The sequence below is a fragment of the Sinohyriopsis cumingii genome, chromosome 3 (assembly GCF_028554795.1).
Source record: "Sinohyriopsis cumingii isolate HCF-2022 chromosome 3, ASM2855479v2, whole genome shotgun sequence".
NCBI classification, from domain to species: Eukaryota; Metazoa; Mollusca; class Bivalvia; order Unionida; family Unionidae; genus Sinohyriopsis; species Sinohyriopsis cumingii.
Window position 1 is genome coordinate 15,408,209 of NC_142963.1, and position 20,101 is coordinate 15,428,309.

At 37.1% G+C, this 20,101-nt stretch overlaps 1 protein-coding gene across 1 annotated transcript; it reads right to left on the reverse strand.

Moving 5' to 3' along the window:
- Window positions 1–626: 626 nt before the first annotated feature.
- On the reverse strand, window positions 627–16,125 carry LOC149802482 (galactokinase-like). The gene is made up of 7 exons (XM_089951722.1): window positions 15,902–16,125; window positions 14,068–14,257; window positions 11,599–11,860; window positions 10,019–10,200; window positions 6,853–7,003; window positions 5,458–5,620; window positions 627–2,347 (listed from the first exon to the last, which is right to left on the reverse strand). The coding sequence occupies exons 1-7, from the start codon at window positions 16,070–16,072 to the stop codon at window positions 2,273–2,275; spliced, it is 1,194 nt and encodes a 397-aa protein (XP_089807848.1). The 5' UTR covers window positions 16,073–16,125; the 3' UTR covers window positions 627–2,272.
- Between the last annotated feature and the right edge of the window lie 3,976 nt (window positions 16,126–20,101).

Below are 20,101 nucleotides of genomic sequence, written 5' to 3' on the forward strand. Positions count from 1 at the left end.
AAAACCACACAAGAAGGGTGCTTGAAAAGTAGGTAGTTCCTTCCTGGTGTTGTGAACTAATAAATTGGTTTTCTGTCACATGGTGACAATTTTACCAATTGAAATGCTTCTTATATTCACTTGGGGAAAATATCGCAAGTGTAATTATGTTACAGGTCACATGATGACAAGTGTAAGTATGTTACAGGTCACATGATGACAAGTGTAAGTATGCTACAGGTCACATGATGACAATTTTACCAGTTGAAATTCCTCTTATATTGACTTGGGGAAAATATTGCAAGTGTAAGTATGTTACAGGTCACAGCTCTACTGATTAAAGCCAACGGTACTGTAATCAGATCACCTGACTTTGATGTCCTTTTGTAAAATTACTTGCAAATTTGGGAATGATTATGTTGATTTCAGGCATTGGCCAGTGAAGACATTTTTAGCATAATGGCTCAATGTAGAGTACAAAATCAATAACAAAAATACCTCTTCATTCTGAACAAACTATATTCCCATGTTTTAGGCAAAAGTACAATGGCGTGTATATGTTAACATTCATTTGTATAGTTATTTTTGCTCTAAACTGTATTTGTTGAAAGAAATAACAACTTAGAGGGAGAAGAAAATAAACCGGATTAATTTGTGATAATTTTATCAGACAAGAATATTACAGTACAAAACACTCCAAGTTTTCCCACATTGCACTTTTCTTGAAGCACTTATTTTGTGCAAATTAAAGAATGAAACAAAGATAAAAACTGAATAGAAAGGCATACAAATATATAGAATCTGTTGCTGCCAAAAAATTAAGAGACAGTTCTCCATGAATGTATCAAATGTAGATGCTTTCAGAATTGTATTTATTAGAGATTTTGGCCTCTTTTGCTAAAAGAAAAAGAAAAATATTACTACATGCTAATTTCCTTGTACAAATAAAGGCATTGCATAAATGTTTTATTATTTTGATTTAATAGGATATTTTGTTTTCAGCTTGTTAGAACTTATTTTCTCTTACTGGTTTTAATGGATTATCCCACATGAATAAGCAGGTTAAAGATAGAATGTATGGTGAGCATTCTGCTATAGCCAGCTATCCACGGTGAGCATTCTGGCAAGGCCAGATATCCATGGTGAGCATTCTACCATAGCCAGCTATCCATGGTGAGCATTCTGGCAAGGCCAGATATCCATGGTGAGCATTCTACCATAGCCAGCTATCCATGGTGAGCATTCTGGCAAGGCCAAATATCCATGGTGAGCATTCTGGCAAGGCTAGATATCCATGGTGAGCATTCTGGCAAGGCAAGATATCCATGGTGAGTATTCTGGCAAGGCCAGCTCTCCATGGTGAGTATTCTGGCAAAGCCAGGTATCCATGGTGAGCAACCAGTCAATACACTGAGATGACTTCTAAACTAGAGTGCTTATGGGTCACAGATACCCCACTACATTGCCTAAAAGCTACCTAAAAGCAAAGCTTAAGAATGCTGCAATGAAAAGTCTGATGAAGAAGGTTAACACTGTATGCCCCCATCCACCTGCCTTTTGGGACATTCAAAAAGCACAGCTCAGTAGATTTAAAACAGAAATGCCGCCGAGTGGCCTAAAGCGCTCTCCGTTACGGATCACTGCCATCTCACCTCTGTCTGCGTGGGTTCGAGTCTCGGATTCGGCTAATGCGGGTATGTGAGAAAGCTTGCCAGTAGCTTCTCGTGGGTCGGTGGTTCTTTCCGGGATTTTCCTGGGTTCTTCCTCCACCATTAATACTGGCCGCCGTGTATAGCCTATCGCATGCTGAAAATGGCGTTAAACCCTACAACAACAACAACAACAGAAATGCCAAACCTGACTGGTATTAAAAGACTCTATTTTCTCAAAGGAAATAGTTTTGCTGCCAATGAAAGTTAACCAAAACTGGACAACCTGTGTGGATTTCAGTGGCAAAATAATTAAATGATGGTAAGGAACTAGATAGAAAATGCATGCAGTATTTGCTTCATCTTGATTTTATAATATCGTCTTCATCTTCATTTTGTTAAGGAAATGTGATTTTCTGCTAAGGCATTTTATTTGGCAGCATAAGACGTTGCAGAAAACATGACAGTATTTGAGGTAGGTACATTCTTCCAGTGCACCACATTGTACATAAAGTATGATTCCCATATGGTTAAGCTAAAGTAATTCTGTTAAAAACACACAGCTGGTGTCCTTAGTATTAAGTGTTCACTTTAGAAAGTACTACTGTTGAAAACACACTGCTGGTGACCTTGGTATTAAGTGTTCACTTTAGACTAAGTGGACGGGCTCCAGACGAAGCAGCACATACATAAAATGTTGGGGCTCCCTTGTATTTCATCTGAAAAGTAAATTTAAATAATCAAAAACTGACACAAAAAGCAAGATGCTAACTGATCTTAATGGCATTTAATGTTTTATATTTACCTGTATTTCATTATATTTACCTGTATTTCATTATATGTACATGTATTTAATTATATGTACCTGTAATTATATGTTCCTGAAATTCACTATATTACCTGTAATTCATTATATTGACCTGTATTTCATTATATGTACCTGTAATTCATTATACGTTCATGAAATTCACTATATTAACTGTAATTCATTATATTTACCAGTAATTCTTGAATCTGTCTGATTAAATTGAGATCTATGAATCTGACAGTCAACAATAAAGAGTAGATTTTTGGTAACCTTTGGAATTCCTTTTTTTATCTGACAAGCAACAATAACTGCTAGGTTTATGCCTTTATGGTGACCTTTGGAATTCCTATTTTTATCTGACAAGCAACAATAACTGCTAGGTTTTAGTGACTTTTAAAATTCCCAATCCTATCTGACAAGCAACAATAACTGCTAGTTTTTTGGTAACCTTTAGAATTCCGAATCCTATCTGACAAGCAACAATAAGTGTTAGGTTTTTGGTAACCTTTGGAATTCCGAATCCTATCTGACAAGCAACAATAAGTGTTAGGTTTTTGGTGACTTTTGAAATTCCCAATCCAATCTGTTTCAGTACTCTATCAGATAAAGGTTAATGGGGGGTTGTTCTTCAAAATGTTATGTTCCAAATGAAGTTTTAACCTTATAAAAATGTGAAAGCTGTCATTTGATTGGTGAATCTAAAGCAATACAGAACATGACTTTCTACTGAAGTCCATGGGTTGGCTGTTATGTTTACGATATTAATTTTAATTAAATTAACTCCTGAAGATGAATTTAATTAGAGCAACATTTTCATTAAAAATTACAGGGTATATTCTAGAACTTAAAAATTGTAGCAGCATATCCCACCAAACGACCACTGTGCCTCTCCACTAGAGAAAATGGGGCAAATTTTCTAAGTATAGGAGGGATCTAATGAAAAAATAGGGGTAGGGCTTGAAATGTGATGAACAATTTTTGCACATTCTGGTGATTGTTCAGCTGAAGTTTTGAGAGATTAGTGTGAATCCTTTAATCCACTTCCTAGAAAAACATTTGGAAGCTACATTACTGCATAATCCATATCAGAGAAATGACCATGGCAAGCTTTATTACTTTCACAATCAAACATTCTATCAATGACATTGGGAAGCTATATTACTTGTGTAATCCATATCATAGAAATGACTGGAGGGAGCTATAATACTTGCATAATCCATATCATAGAAATGACAGGAGGGAGCTATATTACTTGTGTAATCCATATCATAGAAATGACTGTGGAGCTATATTACTTGCATAATCCATATCATAGAAATGACTGGAGGGAGCAATAGTACTGCATAATCCATATCATAGAAATGACTGGAGGGAGCTATATTACTTGCATAATCCATATCATAGAAATGACTGGAGGGAGCTATATTACTTGCATAATCCATATCATAGAAATGACTAGAGGGAGCTATATTACTTGCATAATCCATATCATAGAAATGACTGGAGAGAGCTATAATACTTGCATAATCCATATCATAGAAATGACAGGAGGGAGCAATAGTACTGCATAATCCATATCATAGAAATGACTGGAGGGAGCTATATTACTTGCATAATCCATATCATAGAAATGACTGGAGAGAGCTATATTACTTGCATAATCCATATCATAGAAATGACAGGAGGGAGCAATAGTACTGCATAATCCATATCATAGAAATGACTGGAGGGAGCTATAATACTTGCATAATCCATATCATAGAAATGACTAGAGGGAGCTATATTACTTGCATAATCCATATCATAGAAATGACTGGAGAGAGCTATAATACTTGCATAATCCATATCATAGAAATGACAGGAGGGAGCAATAGTACTGCATAATCCATATCATAGAAATGACTGGAGGGAGCTATATTACTTGCATAATCCATATCATAGAAATGACTGGAGAGAGCTATATTACTTGCATAATCCATATCATAGAAATGACAGGAGGGAGCAATAGTACTGCATAATCCATATCATAGAAATGACTGGAGGGAGCTATAATACTTGCATAATCCATATCATAGAAATGACTGGGGGGGCGCTATATTACTTGCATAATCCATATCATAGAAATGACTGGAAGGAGCTATATTACTTGTGTAATCCATATCATAGAAATGACTGTGGAGCTATAATACTTGCATAATCCATATCATAGAAATGACTGGAGGGAGCTATAATACTTGCATAATCCATATCATAGAAATGACTGGAGGGAGCTATATTACTTGCATAATCCATATCATAGAAATGACTGGAGAGAGCTATAATACTTGCATAATCCATATCATAGAAATGACAGGAGGGAGCAATAGTACTGCATAATCCATATCATAGAAATGACTGGAGGGAGCTATAATACTTGCATAATCCATATCATAGAAATGACTGGGGGGCGCTATATTACTTGCATAATCCATTTCATAGAAATGACTGGGGGGGAGCTATATTACTTGCACAATTGAACAAAATAGCTACCACCTTGTGAATCTCTTCTCAAATATGTTTGTGCCAGAGCTTTTTTCTTTTTTTTTCTTCTTGAAATCAGATACTGTAAAGATGTGTATGGATCATCATTACCATTCTTATCGTTCCCAGTCAGCATAATCATCAGCATTACCACCACCACCACCACCACCACCATCACCATCAGCAAAAGCAAAAGACTCAATTTGTTTTTTAACAGTATAGCAATGTAAGAGGCAATCAGATAGCTCCCTGCCCAAGGAAGCAACATGGTAGCCCATCAGGATTAATCTGATGATTGGACTTAAAACTCTGAAGTTTTGGATGCGAGTCTGGCCCACTAAACAAGTACAACAGCAGCAATTGACTGCAATGCAATAGAATTATTATTATTATCATTAAAACAATGGCAACACAACTTATAAAAATATATATTTCTGATGAACTAGCATTCTTTTGTCCTCTTGCATTTTCAACTGTAACAAGTAAATGAAGATAATGCACCTGTACATGTTCCAAGGCCTTGTCAACGCTGTTTTTATGCAGGAGAGTAACAGTGCATCCTCCAAATCCTCCTCCCGTCATCCTTGAGCCATATACCCCCTTCACCTCCAAAGCTGCCTCGACCAGCTGATCCAGTTCAGGGCATGAAACTTCATAGTCATCCCTGGTAATGATAACACTTTTAGATTGATAATTGGACTCACTAAGACTTATTCCAACACTAACAGTATAATATTTGAAAATCTTCTAGACTTCGGTTGGGTTTGTTTTAGGTTTAACACCATTTTCAGCACATGATAGGCTTTTTAGAACAGCCAGTATGTTTCCTGGAGGAAGAGCACAAGAAGATCCCAGGAAGCACAACCTACCCTTAGGAAGCTACTGGCAAGCTTACTCACATACCTACAATGGTTGAGCTTCGACTTGAACCCATGTGGAAAGGGGTGAGATGGCCTTGGTCTCTAAAGGTAAGCACTTAGACCACTGGGCGGAAACTTTTCAGAAATACAAAAATTTATTTTATTGACAAAAGTGGCCTCATCTAACTTGACTTATGACCCACACATCATCTTGAAAGTTATTTATCCCCTGTTAAATTAGGATGACATTCCATTGGAACCGCTCTGGTGGCCTAGTGGTTAGAGTGTCCACCTCAGATGCGGGAGGTCATGAGTTCGATCCCCAGCCGAGTCATACCAAAGACTTACAAAAATGGTACTAACAGCTGCCTTGCTTGGCACTCAGCATTAAGAGGTTAGTGTTAGGACTGGTCGGCCTGGTGTCAGGATAATGTGACTGGGTGGGACATAATGCTACATATCTGTGGCATGTTGACCCAGTGTTAGACATCACTATAAACTGCCAGACAGCAGACATTGTAGCGATATGACTGCATTTTTTTTAAAGCTACATTAAAAAGCCAAGTCACATACACACATCACACACACCCCACAAATATTACATCGGAGCAAACTGGATGCATGTCCATTTCATAATACTACTAAATGTCAGATAAAATTGTGATATATATTAATACAAGACACATTTTATATGTTGTAAGGGAACGTCCATTTAAATTCTCATTGTATGGGAGGGAGAGAGATATTTCCAAGTTCAAATGAAGATCCCCCCAGCCTCCTTCATAAATAAAATGGCAGTCCCTAATGTGTGCAATAATATTCGTATCAATTCAGTATCTTATTATAGTAATTGCTAAATTACTCAAAAGATTATCATCTCTCACATGCATATCAAGTAACGGAACTCACAAATCTTTTGTAAATCTACCTCAAAGAGTTGTGACTTTCCACCATCAACTCTCCAAATCATTTGTAAATCTACCTCAAAGAGTTGTGACTTTCCACCATCAACTCTCCAAATCTTTTGTAAATCTACCTCAAAGAGTTGTGACTTTCCACCATCAACTCGCCAAATCTTTTGTAGTTATTGTTTTCTAGAGCAGTTGCTGCCTCCTCAGTCCGTGCAATTTCTCTAATCACGTGTCGCACTCTCCGATATGTTTCATCATTCAGTTTGTCTTTGTGTTCTGCAAAGAAAGCCATCAAGATCATTAAACGTGAGGAGTCTGGGCAAAGTTGAGGTCTGAATGAAGTAACCTTAGCTCAGAGCTAACAAACTTGAGTAATTGAGATTTTTCAAACGAATTATGGTCAACAAGTGAAGGATAAACGAAACCTTCTGGGATAAATATACTGACAATGCATTAGAATCAAAGGATGAAATCTCTGTGGACATCAATGAACAACACTTGACTGGACAAAGATTAAGGTGTTTCATCTGAAATTAATTATATGATTTAAAAAAAAAAATAGAGGAACACAAATCTTTGGAGCTATGGAACCAACAAGGTAAAAACAGGAATATAGCAAAACACTTTCAAGTTAGTACTTAAATTAAGAATTAAACTTGAACTTAGTAAAAGCATGTAGGCCTATCTTATCATCATATGGTATATACTTAGTTTAAAGCATGCAGGCCTATCTTATCATCATACAGTATATACATAGTGAAAGCATGCAGGCCTAGCTTATCATCATACAATAGATGCTTAGTGAAAGCATGCAGGCCTATCTTATCAACATACAGTATATACTTAGTTAAAGCATACAGGCCTAGCTTATCATCATACAGTATATACTTAGTTTAAAACATGCAGGCCTATCTTAGCATCATGCTATATACTTAGTACAAACATGCGGGCCTATCTTATCAACATACAGTATATACTTAGTGAAAGCATGTAGGCCTAGCTTATCATCATACAGTATATACTTACAGTATATACTTAGTACAAGCATGCAGGCCTATCTTATCATCATACTATATACTTAGTACAAGCATGTAGGCCTATCTTATCATCATACAGTATATACTTAGTGAAAGCATGTAGGCCTATCTTATCATCATATTGTATATACTTAGTTTAAAGCATGTAGGCCTATCTTATCATCATACAGTATATACTTAGTTTAAAGCATGTAGGCCTATCTTATCATCATACAGGATATACTTAGTTAAAGCATACAGGCCTAGCTTATCATCATACAGTATATACTTAGTTTAAAACATGCAGGCCTATCTTAGCATCATGCTATATACTTAGTACAAACATGCGGGCCTATCTTATCAACATACAGTATATACTTAGTGAAAGCATATAGGCCTAGCTTATCATCATACAGTATATACTTACAGTATATACTTAGTACAAGCATGCAGGCTTATCTTATCATCATACAGTATATACTTAGTGAAAGCATGCAGGCCTATCTTATCATCATACAGTATATACTTAGTGAAAGCATGTAGGCCTATCGTATCATCATACAGTATATACTTAGTGAAAGCATGTAGGCCTATCTTATCATCATACAGTATATACTTAGTGAAAGCATGCAGGCCTATCTTATCATCATACTGTATATACTTAGTGAAAGCATGTAGGCCTATCTTATCATCATACAGTATATACTTAGTGAAAGCATGCAGGCCCATCTTATCATCATACAGTATATACTTAGTGAAAGCATGTAGGCCTATCTTATCATCATACTATATTCTTAGTACAAGCATGCAGGCCTATCTTATCATCATACTATATATTTAGTACAAGCATGTAGGCCTATCTTATCATCATACAGTACATACTTAGTGAAAGCATGTAGGTCTATCTTATCATCATATGGTATATACTTAGTTTAAAGCATGTAGACCTATCTTATCATCATACAGTATATACTTAGTTTAAAGCATGTAGGCCTATCTTATCATCATACAGGATATACTTAGTTAAAGCATACAGGCCTAGCTTATCATCATACAGTATATACTTAGTTTAAAGCATGCAGGCCTATCTTATGATCATACAGTATATACTTAGTGAAAGCATGTAGGCCTATCTTATCATCATACAGTATATGCTTAGTGAAAGCATGTAGGCCTATCTTATCATCATACAGTATATGCTTAGTGAAAGCATGTAGGCCTATCTTATCATCATACAGTATATACTTAGTTTAAAGCATGCAGGCCTATCTTATCATCATACAGTATATACTTAGTGAAAGCATGTAGGCCTATCTTATCATCATACAGTATATACTTAGTTTAAAGCATGCAGGCCTATCTTATCATCATACAGTATATACTTAGTGAAAGCATGTAGGCCTATCTTATCATTATACAGTACATGCTTAGTGAAAGCATGTAGGCCTATCTTATCATCATACAGTATATGCTTAGTGAAAGGATGTAGGCCTATCTTATCATCATACAGTATATACTTAGTGAAAGCATGCAGGCCTATCTTATCATCATACAGTATATACATAGTGAAAGCATGCAGGCCTATCTTATCATCATACAGTATATACTTAGTGAAAGCTTGCAGGCCTATCTTATCATCATACAGTATATACTTAGTGAAAGCATACAGGCCTAGCTTATCATCATACAGTATATACTTAGTGAAAGCATGTAGGCCTACCTTACAGATACATCATCGTCTTCAGTTTTTGACTTTTACCAATTTTGCTTTCAGGACTTTAAATAACTAAGACTCGTGTCTGTAATTCTTGGATTATTCTGGGATTGAATTCCTGGAATATTTTGGGATTTAATTCGCAATACCATCAGTTTTGTTCTTCTCATTTTCACTTTGTATTCTTGGGAAATAAATTATTTGTGAAATGTTTACAAAGCTTGTTGTCTTTCACTCTTTTCTGTTACTAATTTTAAGACTCGTGTCAATATCCAGAGCAGGAACTTTAAAATCTACTGACTTTTGGCGTTAACATTTAATGCTATTGACCTTTTTCAGTATTATTCTTGCATGAGTCATCTTTGGCTTGATACTGAACAGCAGATGTACACAGCTGATATATATATATATATATATATATATATATATATATATATATATATATATATATATATATATATATATATATATTAATACTCCCCAACACCCCCCGCCAAAAAAAAATATACATTCAAAGTTCTGGTCAATAGATGAAGATGGACAAAATATTCGGAATAATACCTTCCAAGTCTTTTTCTGTGGCCTCGCGCAGACTCCGCTTGCCCATGAGTTGTGCTGCAGTTTCACACTGACGTCTCCTTGTCGGATATTCAGACCCTGTCAATTCATGCTTGACATTAGAGTTGGTAACCAAGACAACTACGTTCGGGTCCTTAAGAGGAACTAGGCGACTTGTCATCGATCTAATTAAAGGTAAATTCAAGTAGGTATTAAGGAGATAATCTCCAGAAGACGAGTGTCTTGGTAATGCAGCTTGGATTCTGAGAATAGACTGGAACGGTCTGGAATAGACTGGAAAGGTCTATATCAGACCTTTTCTTGATGCTTATCTAACTTAGACAAAGTTGCAACCTGACTTTATATATATATATATATATATATATATATATATATATATATATATATATATATATAAACTTGTCTGTTTAATATGTACATGTTTTGTATTTTTTGTTTGATCAAACTTTCATATATCTCTGTAAATTTCTATCTTTTATGTCAGACTTTTTTATTTCTTATTTTTATTTTTGTATTGTGGGGGCTGAAGATATTTATGCAAATTAATCTTTCTTGAAGGAGAAGTTCACTTGAAACTATCTGACAAGAAGAGTCAAGTAGACTACTGACGTTTGTAGACTTAGTCGCTTGACAAGGTACAATCATGGAATGATACAGTTTTAAGGACGAATTTTCACACAGCATTGTTATATATTGTACGTGCTCAATCTTAAAGCATAATGAATCGCATATTTTGAAATGTTACACAGCTTAGAACTTCAGTCGAAGACAATTTGTTTTTGCATCCATAATCGTTGTCCCTAACCTTGGGCCTGTCGATTCACTTTTTAATTACGTTATTTCTTTACCAAATAATTACAATATTAAGTATACCAAAATACGCATATCATAACGGTTCTATATACAAACCTTATAATAGCATGGCATGGCGTAATAACAGCGGTATTCTAAAATATTTCAAAGCCATTCCACATCACTATTCTGTTTCTCATCAAATAAATGTTTTTCATCATATGATAGCCTTACCCTTGACTCGTTGGAAACGAAATCTACGACACTCGTGGAAAAATGGTATTTTTGCTCTCTGAGGCTCGTAAAGTTAGAATTTATGCAACCCGTTTCATACATTTAATTCAAATGAGCACTCGTGCATGATCACCTGTATTCGGTATCATGTTTCCTTCATTATCAATATCTGTCGAAAGGTCATCGATGGTTATAAAAGTCAGTGAAATTACAAATAGGTTTGACCAAAGTATTATGTAGGATGCACGAAACGAACGCATAAAGACACTGTCGTAGACAGAAAATTCTAGCAAAAGTTAGACTTAATATGATATCATGCAGTAAAATATACCATTGCTGGTAAAACGTAGGTGTGTATGTGTTATCTACGTGCGTGCGTTTGCGTGTTAAGAGAATTGTTCAAGTTCACTGTAGACCCTCACTGATAATTTAAGGCGTTTCTGATGATATCACCCTAAGATGAGCCCAGACCTTTTAGATAGACTTATTTCTTATTTTAATGGTTGAATGATAGAAGATAAAAACCTCTAACAAACCTGCAATCGATAAGCAGAGCATGACCTTCACCCCCCATCATAGAAATGAACTGGTCCATAATCCCGCACGGCATCCCGGCATACACGTGTTCGGCCTTTTGGCACGCAAGAGCCTTATCTTTCTTGGACACTTTGCTGGCTGCCGCGGGATCTAACTGGTCTAGGAAGGTGTAGGTAGCGACCTCTATGGACGCAGAGCTGGAAACGCCGCCGCCAATAGGAACTGACGTGATAATTACGGCGTCAAAGGAATATACTGTGCCTGTCAACAAAACAGTTTACTTTATAAAAATACCAACTATGAAAATTATGCGGTGGTGACGATGGCGATGTCCATATAGCTATGAAAAATATATTCTTGCTCTGAATTTGGGGAAAACGTAAATATATCCATTGCATTAGTTGAACAAAATTATCTTGATTTAAACAAAACAATAATGTCCAGGCTCTAAAGAAAAATTGCCTCCCCCCATCCGAAAAATGTCGGTCAATAAAGTTCAAGAAAAAAAGGTGATTATTCAGCATTTGTCAAATTATATGTTTAGAGAAATGTTTTGAAAAAAAGTTCTTAAAAGTAATTAATTGCTCGTGCATATTTTTAATCGTTCTGCATTGTGATCCGCTACTGGACACCATGGAAGTTCTACCACCAAATAATTATCTTTAGCAAGTGGATGAATGATACGACGTACAGCCATATATAGACGATTCCATGTTACCATGTGCAGCCATATATGGACGAGGCCATGTTACTAGCAATACATGGACGACTCCATGCAACTATGTGCAGGCATATGTGGACGAATCCATGTTACTATGTGCAGCCATATATGGACGACGCCATGTTACTATGTTCAGCCATATATGGACGACTACATGTTAATAGCTATATATGGACGACTCATGTAACGTGCAGCCATATATGGACGATTCCATGTTACTATGTGCAGCCACATTTGGACGAAGCCGTGTTACTATGTGTAGCCATGTATGCACGAATCCATGTTACTATGTGCCGCCATTTATGGACGACTCCATGTTAATATGTGCAGCCATATATTGACGACTACATGTTACTAGCTTTACATGGACGACTCCGTGATACTATGTGCAGCCATATATGGACGACTCCATGTTACTACGTACAGCCATATATGGACGACTCCATGTTACTATGGTATAACAGAAACAATTGTTTGATAGCCAACTATTCTTCCATATGATACGGCAAGTAGCACTATGTCGAAACTACACTGCATCATAAAAACTGTTGATCGGGAAAACATATTTAACAAAAAGTGATAAACAACAGCACCAAACTGGTGTGAAACCATACAGAGCGCTTTCGTCTGCTGCTTCTTTTCTCAAGGGCACGACACTCAATATAACGATCTACAAACGAGATAAGAGCACTCTCGCAAGGCAGAAGGATTTTAGTATCGGGTTTTGTAATATTTACAGCCAAAGCAATGACGCTTATGTTTTGTACATTAGTCTCGTTTGTGGTATCGTCTTATGTATATATTAGTCCTTGATGGCTATCTGTATCAGTATAAAGTCCATGGAATGAGTGAGGAAAGAATATGACTTAAAGCCGTCAATGTTACAGTTTTTTTTATAGTATGCATTAAAATTTCTATTCTTTTAATCAGATACGTTAAAATTAAACACGAAAACATACAGTTATCCCTTTGATTGTAAATTCGTAAACTTGCGACTAGTCCATTGCTTTTACGTGGAAACATCGTGGTCGATTTATATTTTACATGGAAACGTCATATTTCATTCATATTTTGTTTGGAAACTTCGTAAATGATTCATATTTTACGAATGTGCGGTCAAGTATTTTTCAAATTTTTTTTTTAAAATAAACATTATGTCTTTAGCAATTACCTTGTAAACTCCCTTAAACAACGTGAAACACCACCCCACCACCACCCAAAAAACCAGTGCAATAATGCAGTAGGTTATTTACGAGATCTCAAGTAAACTTAAGCTGTATAACTTCTTCACGTCTCAGAGACGCAATAGACAACATAAAAGCGATATCACGCCATTAAAAAAAACCCCCTACTGCATGTTAAAAATAGACAACATAAAAACCTATATCAGGCCGTTAAGGAACTAATTCATATTAAACACATGGCTTCCGCAGAACGCTCTCTCCAGCTAACGGCGTCATAGTAATGTATGTTTCTGCTAAAGGCGACTGACGTGAGTCTTCAAATATAGGCTACAAACTTTACATTTAGAGTAAGTAAAGCAAAACATAAGTCAAATGCAGCCGATAATATTAAAGCTACATAACATGAAAAACACAGATAATCTTAACGTTGTTGACAATAGCAACCCCGTTGCTACAGGAATGATAACCATGTCTCGCTACTTACAGGCGAGACGACCAGATAAACGCATATCATACATGAGGAAATTAAGAGAAGAGGACACATAACTAATTTGAAATCGTACCAATAAAATTTGCAACGACCCCTTTGACGTAGTTGGCCCATTTAGGAGTTCCTTTTTCCAGAGGCTTATCTGCAGAATGGACGGGAAATTCCACATATTTCGGGTCATCAACTGCTTCAGCAAGGGTCAGCACGCGACATGATCCGGAGTTGGTCCTACGGCCAACCATTACAGTGACAAGAGGTAGCGCCTTGATAAAAGCAGGTAGACAATTTGAATATTTCGGTACCAACATGTAGCAAAAGAAATAACACTAAATACGATGTTTGTACTGATACACAAGCGCGCGCGCAAGAGAGAGAGAGAGAGAGAGAGAGAGAGAGATGATATTTGGTTCGTGTAAAAGCGCACATGTATTAGACATCTGCAATTCTCAGAAATGTGTGCGACCAAACACGTATCAACAGTTAATGCCCTGCTGCTGGCTAGATCATCCCCGAACAGCTGAAGCAACGTTTTTGAATGGTATGTGATACAAAATAACCTTGGAATCGTTCAGTTTTCCAAGGACTATTAGAGGATTTATACATTTGTTCAAGGAACGATCTATTCTTCTTATGAATTAAAAAAAACAAGTTTTAATGCATGTTACAAGTGTCATATTCCACGCTGCTAGAAAATGTCGAACACACCAGTTATGAAGAGCAGAATCAGTACGAAAATTAGATAATACACAAACCCAATGGTTCTTTGATATTAAGTCTGTCTACTAATATCACACAGCCTGTTTTCAATTTTGATACAATGAGACTTTGGCAAGATATCATGGTTTCATTTATCTCAAGGTATAATATGAGAAATCCTATTGGCGACAGTTGAAATTAACTCAAGGTCCTGGGAGGTTAGCAGTCGAATTTGTGTGCCATGCAGTTACAATACACTCTCATACCAAGCTGTGGTCAAATCAGTTTATATTTGTTTTACTTTTCGTGTTCAGAATTATGTTACACATGGTCGCCCGCACATAGGAGCAAGGGGGATGGGGGCAAATCCCCCCCCCCCCCCCCCGCCAAACATATGGCGGGGGCTAAATACAGGCCATCTCATCCATTCATATCAGCTCGACTGATCTTAAGACTAGTTAAACTAAATGAAATCGAAGTTCTGTATCTCCACGTACGTACTATTATTATTTTAGTAGTCTGCTTTTATTTCCATGCAGTTCACAATCAATAAAGTTATACACAAGGTTATGACACCGGTGAATAAAGTAATGGGTGTGCTGCAGACAGCCAATCCAATGCGTGGGCTGGGTCGATTACACCAATGAAATTTCGTTCTGTGACATTGACGTAAATACCATGCACAGTTTTATGACGGAATCCACATTTTGAACAGTATGCTTCTTAAATTGTCTGTAATCTTCAAGAGTGTATGTCACTTTAAATTAGGAAGTAAATATAGCTGTAATGCATGAGTATACAATATCGTTATAATTGGCAAGGTCATACCGAGTCACTTTCAAACAAACCCGTGTTGTGTCATCATCTAGTACGGAATGAACCGTGCCACCTCAGCATGTCAACTATGCCAATATTTCCAACTCTTTCGTCTCATCCTTGTCAAAGACATGAATATACTGACTAATAAAAAACAGCAAACACTTCCTTATATTACTTGACGCGACAGATTTACCTTGAGAAAACTGTACTAAATGGAAACAATTTATAGGAGCTACAACAAAAGAGATCAATACATTCGTATGGTGGTGGGTTTTTATAAAAAAAGAAAGAGTGAAATATTAAAGTATATTGCTGCGATGTGTGTGTGTGTGTGTGTATGTGTGTGTGAGAGAGAGAGAGAGAGAGAGAGAGAGAGAGAGAGAGCTTACTACCATTGGAAACACAAATCCATCATTGTAATCAGTGTGTTCACCAATTAAATTAACTCTTCCAGGAGCACAGGATGCATTCTCTGGTTGGACCCCAAACTGGCCCCTAAATGCTTCACAGGCTTTCTGGACCAATTCTTCTACAGTAGGTATCTCCGCTTTGTTCGCCGCCATGCTTATGAATGACCTTTATGTACTTGCTCTACCGTTCTATATAATAGGAAGTACCTGCTCATGCGTGTTGTATGTTTTGGACCAGCTGAGTACATCGTGTTTATGCAAATAAATGGTTTACCGACCTAAGCTGTTACGAAAGTATGTTGGCTTTGTTCGGTGGGAATGAGAAAAATAACGTAATTTAAACAATTCTTCATATAAAATCCACGTGAATGGCCTCTCCTCTTATAGTTGCGAGGACATTCAAAATACATGTACATTATATGAGCGCCCGCACATAGCTGCACTTGCCCCACCCCCACCCCCCCGCAAAAATAATTCTGCGGTAAGCCGTGGTACATTGCGTGCACTTTCAGTTCCAGACACTCATCAGCAATCTATTTTCCATAAAAATGACTGAGTTCAATCATTTTATATCACAAGAAAAATATTTTACCGGATGAAAAAATTTCCAACTGCAATCTAACAAGCGAGAAAGGTAAATAATAGTTTCACTATCAAAAGACTGAAGGAACAGAACGAAAGGAACACAGAAATGGACTTGAATTATCGGTAGATCTTTCATTCCAGATTTCTGACCGAACAGTTGTACCAATATCGCCACGTGGTTAATTGATTTGTACCAATATTGGCACGTGATTAATTGATCTGAGATCACTCGTTGTTTACTTAATTTATACACCGAAAGATTTCCATTTTGTATTTCAAAACGAGGAAAGTTTATTCCAGTAAAATTATGTACAGAAAATTAGGATGACAGGCGTTATTGGAGAACTCATAAAAACTAAGTAGATTTGTTGGTTTGTAACGTTTAACTTTTTTCTAGTTCTTTTACTCTCTTTAAAATAAATGAAACATTTAGACCAAATATTTCATGAAGTATGGAAAGAAAAGTTCAAAAGTGCATGCCCTCCCCTTTGCCCATTTGTAACATTACACACGACCCCGTTGCCCATTTGCAACATTACAAACCACCCCTTTGCCCATTTGTAACATTACACACCACCCTGTTGCCCATTTGTAACATTACACACCACCCTTTGCCAATTTGTAACATTACACACCACCCCGTTGCCCATTTATAACATTGCACACCCACCCCATAACCCATTTGAAACATTACACACCACCACCACCCGTTGCCCATTTGTATCATCACACACCGCCCCGTTGCCCATTTGTAACATTACAGACCGTCCCGTTGCCCATTTGTACCATTATACACAACCCATTTGCCCATTTATGACATTACATACCCACCCCGTTGCCGATTTGTAACATTACACACCACCCCGTTGTCCATTTGTAACATTACACCCCCGTTTCCCATTTGTATCATTGCACACCACCCCGTTGCCCATTTGTAACATTACACCCCCCGTGGCCCATTTGTAATATTACACACCACCACCCACGTTGCCCATTTGTAACATTACACCCCCGTTGCCCATTTGTAATATTACATCCCCCCATTGCCTATTTCTAACATTATACACTACCCCATTGCCCATTTGTAACATTACAACCCCGTTGACCACTTTTAACATTACACACCACCCCGTTGCCCATTTGTAGCATTCCCCCCCCCCGTGCCCATTTGTAACATTACACACCACCCATTGCCCATTTGTACCATTATACACAACCCATTTGCCCATTTATAACATTACATACCCACCCCGTTGCCGATTTGTAACATTACACACCACCCCGTTGTCCATTTGTAACATTATATCCCCGTTTCCCATTTGTATCATTACACACCACCCCGTTGTCCATTTGTAACATTACACCCCCCGTGGCCCATTTGTAATATTACACACCCCATTGCCTATTTGTAACATTATACACTACCCCATTGCTCATTTGCAACATTACAACCCCGTTGCCCACTTGTAACATTACACACCACCCCGTTGCCCATTTATAGCATTCCCCCCCCCGTGCCCATTTGTAACATTACACACCACCCCGTTGCCCTTTTGTAACATTACCCCCCCCCGTTGTCCATTTGTAACATTACACACCCACCCACCCCGTTGCCCATTTGTAATATTACACACCACCCCGTTGCCGATTTATAACATTACACACCAAACCCTTCGAAAATCTTAGAAGCAGCAGAATATCCTTGCACAACAGATAGTATGATGAAAAAAATAAATAGCAAAGGTATTTAATTTAGTTTGGAGAACATCGATTGACCATACTGCTATTACTACCATTGCCACCGCCACTACTATTACAACTAGTAGTAGTAGTAGCAGTAGTAGTAGTAGAAGTAGTGCAGTAATATTTGCACCGGATATAAAACTGTCAAATTACAAGTCCAAATTTACATCTCTCTTAGATGGCGATGAAACTGTTAATTGATTGTCTTTAATTAGCACAGGATAAATATTATTTGTTGAAATTGACTATTATCTTGCAATTTTAAACTTTAAACAGACGTTAAATCATCTGTCCTCTAATACAGGAACGTCTACTGCGTGAAATATCAGAGTGAAAAGATAACTCTGGTGAGTAGTGAATGGGGATCCTATAGGGTCTATGGGATTTATCATTAAAAATACCCTTGGGACAATATAGGGTCTATGTAAATTTAACATGGAGAAAAATCGTGGGATAATATAGGGTCTATGGGAATTAACATGGCCAAAACCCCCTGGGACAATATAGGGTCTATGTAAATTTAACATGGCCAAAAACCCCTGGGACTGTATAGGGTCTATGTAAAATTGAAACAGGGAGGGTCTCTATCTCTAAAAAATAAAATAAAAAAAGGGGTAGGCAATGGAAAGGCTATCTCTTTTCGAGAAATATGGCTGGCCCTGAAAAGGGCCTTTGGGTTTTCTTCTTCTTCTAATTTCTTCTTTTCCTCCACCAAGTTCTTATTTTATCTCCTACACTCTTCTTCTCTTTCTTTTTTTTCTTCTCCTCCTCTTCTTTCTTCTTCTTCTCTTCCTCCTCTTCTTTCTTCCTCATTTCATTTTCTTCTTCTTTTTCAATTTTTTCGTTCCATTTGCGTATTCTTATTCTTTCCTCTTCATCCTCCTTCTCCTCCTTGATCTCTTTCATGACACCACTAATCTTGTCCTTTGCTTTTCTTAAGTTAATAATTTCCATCTTCACATGATGGGGACTATAGGAATAATGGTCTTCAACCAGTCTTATTAGCATCTGTTCCATTATTCCTAAGTTGTCTAAAACGTCTTGCAAGGTTTGTATTTTGTCCATTTGGTTTGACGCCATCTTCTTTTTATTCTTTGCAGAATGGTTTGAACAACGAACACTGTGGGTTCTTATAGTGAAAGCGCGAACGTGAAGGAAAACATCCCTAATAACATAAATTTGATCTTACCTAGATCATGACTAACATCGCGCGTACGTGAAGGAAAACATCCCCTTACTTTCTCATTTCATATAATATAAACCTCAACTATACTCTCTACATACGCTAAGAATCAATAAATAAACCCATAATCTACTATTCACACGAACTTACTTCATCATTTACAAACACAAACACACAAACTTACTTCAACATTTACAAATACAAACACACAATCACATACACTCCCACTATTAATAAAGAGTTAGTGTTTATATTCACACTACTCTACCTACACACATTGGCTAATCGATCGTTATTTCTTTTCTAGAGTATTGGGTAGCCCTGAAAAGGGCTGTTTTGTTTGGAACTTCATGGACACCTGGTTAATGGTGGCACCTTCCAGGCCTGGCGCCACATACACATCTTATCCCCCAGTTACTTTTTACCTTTTGGGGGGAGAGAGCAGAGGCAGGATATGTCGCTTCAGAATCCCAATTTTCGCTCTCTGGGATTTTGAAATTTCTTCTCTCCTTTTCCTCCTCCTCTTCTTTGTTTCTTCTTTCCTCTTTATATCTTCTTTCTTCTTCTTCTTTATATCTTCTCTCCTCCTCTTCTTTGTTTCTTCTTTCCTCCTCTCTTATCCTTCCCTCCTCGACAATGGCTTCCGCGGCCAGTTCATTTAATATGCGCCT